This window comes from Anolis sagrei, chromosome 1 (assembly GCF_037176765.1).
Source record: "Anolis sagrei isolate rAnoSag1 chromosome 1, rAnoSag1.mat, whole genome shotgun sequence".
NCBI classification, from domain to species: Eukaryota; Metazoa; Chordata; class Lepidosauria; order Squamata; family Dactyloidae; genus Anolis; species Anolis sagrei.
This window is the reverse complement of record NC_090021.1, coordinates 163229144-163236455: the sequence shown is the minus strand read 5'-3', so window position 1 is coordinate 163236455 and position 7312 is coordinate 163229144. Positions and strand designations below refer to the sequence as shown.

The 7312-nt window shown below is 39.2% G+C and overlaps 1 protein-coding gene across 1 annotated transcript; it reads left to right on the top strand.

Annotated features, from left to right (window-relative positions):
• The first annotated feature begins 741 nt into the window (after positions 1-741).
• Positions 742-1008, top strand: LOC132761975 (small ribosomal subunit protein eS27-like). The gene has a single exon (XM_060755003.2). The coding sequence runs from the start codon at positions 754-756 to the stop codon at positions 1006-1008; it is 255 nt and encodes an 84-aa protein (XP_060610986.2). The 5' UTR covers positions 742-753.
• The last annotated feature ends 6304 nt before the right edge of the window (positions 1009-7312 follow it).

Genomic DNA, 7312 nt, shown 5'->3' with positions numbered 1-7312 from the left:
CTTATATTTTTATTGATTGCTTCACGTTTACAATAAAAAGGGGTTACCTAGTAAGGTAAAAAGGGGAGTAGCAGGGTGGTAGGGGGAAAGGGTAAGGATAGCATGTAAAGGGGAGGGGAATATAGTGGAATGGGGATAGGTAAGGTGGGGTACTTCCAGGCTTACCCGGGGTGTCTCGGTCAATTATATTTTTATACGTGCTTGTGCTTATATGAATGTATACACGTATTTGTGCATCTTTATCTATTATAACATATGCATACACGCACAGACAAATTTTTAACTTCACTTAGTTCTATTATTATCTTCTTGTTTATACTTTCCTTGGATTTCAGTTACAAGTCCATAATATATATATATCTTTGTTTTCTTCTTTTATAACGTCCAGAATTGCTTTCCAGTTAGTTCTTTGAGGTTTTGTATAAGTTGTGTGAGATTCTTTGCGTCAGTATATCCATATTTATTAGGTCCATTATTTTTGCTATCCATTGCTCCGTTGTAGGAATTTCTTTTGTTTTCCATACTTTCGCTAGGATTCATCCTCGCGGCTGCTATTAAATAAAAGAATATCTTGTCTTTATTCGTTTCTATTTTGGAATCTAATATTCCCAGTAGTAGTGTTTCCGGCTTTGGGTTAAATTTTATATTTAAGATTTTTTTGGACTTCCGCCCTCCCTCCGGGGAAACCCCGCGTCGAGCGGATATAGCGCCCTCTCTTTCCGGCATGGCTCCTTTCCTTGCCTCCACACGGACATGCCTCTCGCAAAGGACCTCTTGCATCCCTCCCCTGAGGAGGACAAGCGGAAGCACAAGAAGAAGCGCCTGGTCCAGAGCCCCAACTCCTACTTCATGGACGCCAAGTGTCCAGGTTGCTACAAGATCACCATGGTCTTCAGCCATGCTCAGACAGTAGTTTTGTGCATTGGCTGCTCAACTGTGCTCTGCCAATCCACGGGCGGGAACGCTCAGCTGACAGAAGGATGCTCCTTCTGCAGAAAGCAGCACTAGATGGAGAATTGGATGGTTGTTGCCCGGTGGGTGGGGCTACAGGCCCAGGGTCGGCTGCCACGATGGCGCGCTCTCTCTCTCTCTGGGAAGGCACAGACAAGGTCCCAAGACACCCAAGGCCAGCCACAACGGAGCGGATCAAACCGCGGCCACCTCTGTCCTTGTAGCGGATCAAACCGTGGCCACCTCTGCCCATTTGACTCAAGTTTAAGATTTTTTCTATTTTTTAATGTATTTGTAACCAGTAATTTTTAACTTTCCTACAACTCCACCACATGTGGATAAAATTGCCCTTTTCCTTTTCACATGTTCAGCATAAGTCTTTCATTTTGCCTTTATTAATTTTTGCAAGAATTTCTGGTGTTAAGTGCCATCTGTAAAATATCTTATACCAACTCTCCTTAAGGTCAGTTGCATAAGCATATTTGATTTTCTTTTGCCAAATCTCTTCCCAGCTCGCTAAGGGTATAGATTAACCTATATCTTTTGACCATTTTATCATATTTTCTTTTATTTGTTCAGTTTCAGTGGTCCATATTAGTAGTTGATTATATATTTTTCTTATTAATTTTGTATCTGTGTTTAAGATTTTGTCCCAGAAAGTTTCTTTCATTTCAAAGCCTAATATGTTTTCTCTATTGAAATTTTCTTTAATTTGATGGTATTGGAACCAAGAGATAGAGGGGTCTATTAATGCAAGTTCCTCTTGTGATTTTAGTGATATTTCTTGTCCTTTGGTCTTTATCAACTGCTTATAGGTTAGCCACTTCTCCCTATCTTTTATGATAGGCTTTGTTGGGGGAGAACCACATTGGTGTTTTTTGGTAGAATCTATCCTTGTATTTATTCCATGTCTGGATAAGTGATGCTCATATAGGATGGTTTCTAAAGTTCTTTTCTTTTTTTCCCTTCCCTCTCCAAAGATAGGCATGCCAACCCTGAACAATATCAAAGCCCTCCAGGGCTAGGATTTTCTTTTTTTTTTTTAATGTTCCCCAAACCCTTAGCCAACTTAGAGTGCAGTATAATTGCAATTCTGGTAGGGCAAAACCTTCTCTTTTTTTGTCATCAATTAGATTTTTAGCACTTATCTGTCAGCTCACAGCAGCTGCTCCCAATGAAGACACAGGAATGCGCTCTGGTATCAACGAGAAACTTTACTACTGGATACATGGACATGTGAAAAGCCAAGATTGCTCGGCACCAGTCGGTCCCTCCTTATATAGACACCCCCTCATTTGAAAGTACATTTCCCGCCAAGTCAAAACCCTGTTTAACATTCCCGCCAAGCTACAAGCCATTGTCCTTCAAGGTCGGCAGCTGCAAGAGTCTTATCAATGTTCTATGTCAGGACCCCGGGTTCCAGTGCCAAAACCCAAAGCCTGGAAGCTGGATCCTGACATGGCATCCTCCTCCTCCTCTTCCTGGAAAGGAAACATTAGTTATTTCTATAGTCCTTCTCCGTCCAGAGATCCTTGATATTTTTTTGACAGGCTACAGTGGAACACAGGGTGTACCTTGCCCAAATCTTTGGGTAAGTGCAATTTGTATGTAACCTCATTAATTTGATTGGAGATCCTGAACAGGCCTATATAATGTGAGGATAACTTCCTCGAGGGAAAACCCAATTTGAGATTTTTCATACAAAGCCACACAAGATCTCCTTCCTTCAGTTCATCCCCCTCCCTACGCTTATGGTCAGCAAACAGCTTATATTTCTTTTCGGGATCCTGCAACGCCTTTACCACTCCGTGCCAACACTCCTTTATCTTATCCGGCCATTCCCCACTACATGCAAGTCCTTCCTCCTTCCATTCCGGCAGCCGCGGCAAGGGAGCTACCACTTGGCCATATATTATCTCAAACGGGAACTTCCTTGTTGCTAAATGTGGGGCCCCATTGAATGCCATCTCTGCGAATGGTAGGAGTTCTGCCCAATCGTTTTGCCGATAATTTGAATATGTCCTCAGGAAATGTCTCAGTGTCTGTTGTGTGTGTTCAACCCCTCCATTTGTCATTGGATGAAAAGCTGAGCTCAAACTTCTTTCTGCCCCTAGCAATTTCATGAACTTCTCCGAAAATTTGGCCTTAAATTGAACTCCTCTATTGCTAATTACTTGGGATATCACAAATGTCACTCCTCCTTCCCAGTTGGCTATTTTGCATTTTACATCCTCAACATACTTCACTAGGGTCCCTGATGCCACTGATCCATCTAACTGGGAAAAAGCTATGGGGTTACTTTCTTGCACCCCAGCTCATCAGCTAGCTTGGGAGTGATTATATTTCTAGAGCATCCACAGTTGGCTGAGTCAAGCATATTGGCTGAGTCAAATTTAAAATAGGATGACATTAAAAGGTTAAATGTGCGGTTTTCATTTTGCTTCCAGGTAAACACCTACTGGCATAAGACATTTCATTCCTCTATACAAATACAGCAGTGGATTGGATGCCTCAGTTAGCATACACACTGAGAGGGATTCAGAGACAAATATTGCTGTGCCACTCAATTCAAATGACATCTCCAAATGCTCAGACATCTCATTCTGTCATGAGAGACCTCTGGAAGCCACTTAACAGTTAAGTTTCTTAAAATATTACACCATCTTCTGAGATGTGAATATCATTTACTCTCTTTCCTTCCCTTTATTATTATTTTTTATTCTACTCCCACAAAAGCTGATTCGTGGCAGCAATATCCCTTACTTCCTGGCAACTGGAAATAATTAGTGACTTCAGAGCCAGAGGATCTGGAAAGCCAGATGTTTTTGCCCTGCTTATAAAAACCAACAAAATTTGCAACACCTGTGCAAAACTGTGTGCCCAGTTCTATTAGCAATCACCCAGGGGTCCAGGGGGACCAAGGTTCACATATGAGATTTACATATTATTTTATCAGGAAGTCAAACTACTGTGTTTTGGGTTTCTTTCATTCCAGTTTAGCTTTGGCTGTCACTGCAATTGCCCAATTTTCTTTTGATTCAGACCAGAAATGTTCTGCATATGTACAACATGAATTACAAAATGGAATGGTCCTCTTTAGGAGTGCCAGCTGTCACCTTTTATTTATGGTCATAGATTAAAAACAATCAAAATTCTTTAAAAACTTTCCCACACATTTACTGGTATAGAAAAAATCTATGAGCAAAAGCAAAGTGTCACACTAACTTTATAATGGAGTTCAGTTTGTGGTTGGGGAACATCAGACAGATGAAGCTATGAATACAGAACCTAGTCGTCTTTCTTCTACCTTCTTAGACCAGAGAGGATACTGCATTATCTGGGGTCCACAAACCAACTCACCACAGTGTTAATAAACAGCAGTGCCATCCAGAGAGGTAGAGATCAGCAAGAAATGGAATAAGTATGGCAACTGAATTAAGAAGTATGACTGAAGAAAGACAAAATTTTGTCCTTCTCATCAATGTTTGCACTTAATTACCTTGTCTTAACTCTGTTTCTTGTCTTAACTCTTTAATTGGCAGAAGCAGGAAAACTTGAACAAATCCAAATGTATAAATACCTTGCTTACAAAAGTTTTACATCATTGCCTACCTCCCCATCCTCTAGTGTCCATGCTTCTGGCATGCCCAAGCAAGTTTTTACATGTATTTTTGTGTTATTTTAACAATCTGAGTCTCAGTTACATGTTACATAATGTTGGTTATGGCTGTCAAAGATATGAGAAATCTAAAAATCATGCAAGTTACTGTTGAGAAAGAAAATGTTTAATAATTTTTCAATAATTGTAAAACAAAATTGACCATTTCTTAAAAACCTTATGTAGTGTGACTTTTTTTCAAATATTTTTATTAATAGAGTTTCCAAAGTTTAAGAAAGGCAAAAGGCAAAATGTTTACATCAAAAGTAGAACATTTTTTGTTACAAGTAAGAGAATAGTGGGAAAGAAAAATAAAAAAGATGAAATAAAATTGTCTCTGTTGGTCTTTAATGTCTTTTTCTATATTGTGAAAATATTGTACCTCCAGAAAGTATTCCGGCTCTTTTTTAATTTGTATTTTTAGAATCCTTTGAATATCTTTTTGAATAATCTTCCAAAAGTCTTTAGCTTTTGAGCAGGTCCACCAAGTGTGGAAAAAGGTATCTACATGTTGGTCACACTTCCAGCACTTGTTTGATGCATTTTTATAGCATTTTGAAATTTTGGGGGTGTTATCTATGTACCATTTTAAGTCAATTTTCCTTAAGGTTATAAGAATATGTATATTTGAATTTTTTTTGCTTCCAAATTTTCTCCAATTGCTTTAACTGGATTTGGTGTCCTATATTTTGTGCCCATTTAATCACTGAATTTTTTATCTGTTCTGTTTCTGTAACCCATTTTAGTAATTTTTTGTACAATTTTGTAATTGTTTTATTTTCCATTTTCATAATTGTGTCCCAGAAGTCATTTCTGTTAGCAAACTCTTTATTTTTAAAAAAGCATTTGTCTATAATTAAGCCATGTTAAGTTCTTAAAGTTTTCTTTTACTTCTAGTTCTTCTTTTAATTCTTTTTCTTCTTTTAACTCATATTTGCCTCCTTGTTTCTTTGTTTGCCATCTTAGTTCTCTTCTGTGGAAGGCTTCAAGAAGTAGAGAGCAAGGGTTCCCTGAAATGCAATAGGCAAAGGTTCCTAAGACCAAAAGTAAAACAGTTATATAATTGCAATGATGTATATTATGTCTTTGCTTAATTGCGACAACATTCAATATATAGGCATCAAGTACAAAATATACTACATGCAATTCTCTGAACCAAAAATATTTTTCTTATGGGGTATAAACAACAAAATTTTACAGCAAAATGTACAGCTGTTTTAAGTTCTTTTGAAAATCAAATTTATCAATACCAATACAAAGTTTGTAAGTCTTTTTACAAATCTCTTAATTCAGAGCTTCTTAATGTAGGTACACCGCTGATTCCTATAGTTGAATATATCAGTTTGTAGACCATTCTTTGCTAAAGTTTATCCACAGCAACACACAGTTTATCAGTCCTTTTTCAAAATCCACAGTTTGTCAACTACAACCAGTTTTGACTATATGCAGTCTTCTTCAGGTGGTAGTGGAAATCCAAAATAGTAAGTTTTGTAAAGTGGACAATTCTTCAAGTAAAGTCAATATATGAAGGTAAAAAATGATGAGGACCTAAAGGGAACACATTCAGTGGCTAAAGGTAGTAAGAAAAGCAATTATCAGAAGTAAAGAAAACATGCAGAACTAGAATCAATACTCACGTAGGTTCTCCTACAAAGGTGCTCTGCTTTTTAGTATGTTTCTATGGCAAGCACAAGGGAAACAGGTGGAGATTCCAGTATATAAAGAGAAACTAACAGTGTATGAAGAGAATTTTAAAGGGGCCCCGTATAGCTGTCAGTGTGGACAGGAGCAGGATTCAAAACGATTAGAGAGATGGGCCAAAACTAACAAAATGAAGTTCAACAGTGAAAAATGCAAGCTACTCGACTTTGGCAGGAAAAACGAAATGCAAAGATACAGAATGGGGGACAATGCCTGGCTCGAGAGCAGTACGTGTGAAAAAGATCTTGGAGTCCTCGTGGACAACAAGTTAAACATGAGCCAACAATGTGATGTGGCGGCAAAAAAAGCCAATGGGATTTTGGCCTGCATCAATAGGAGCATAGTGTCTAGATCTAGGGAAGTAATGCTACCCCTCTATTCTGTTTTGGTTAGACCACATCTGGAATATTGTGTCCAGTTCTGGGCACCACAATTCAAGAGAGATATTGACAAGCTGGAATGTGTCCAGAGGAGAGCGACTAAAATGATAAAAGGTCTGGAGAACAAGCCCTATGAGGAGCAGCTTAAGGAGCTGGGCATGTTTAGCCTGAAGAAGAGAAGGCTGAGAGGGGATATGATAGCCATGTATAAATATGTGAGAGGAAGCCACAGGGAGGAGGGAGCAAGCTTGTTTTCTGCTTCCCTGGAGACTAGGACGCGGAACAATGGCTTCAAACTACAAGAGAGGAGATTCCATCTGAACATGAGGAAGAACTTCCTGACTATGAGAGCCGTTCAGCAGTGGAACTCTCTGCCCCGGAGTGTGGTGGAGGCTCCTTTTTTGGAAGCTTTCAAACAGAGGCTGGATGGCCATCTGTCAGGGGTGATTTGAATGCAATATTCCTGCTTCTTGGCAGGGGGTTGGACTGCATGGCCCATGAGGTCTCTTCCAACTCTTTGATTCTATGATTCTATGATTCTAAGGCGCTGAACAGACTGCGCTCTGGCACCACGAGATGCAGAGCCAACCTCAAGAAATGGGGCTACAAAGTTTAATCCATG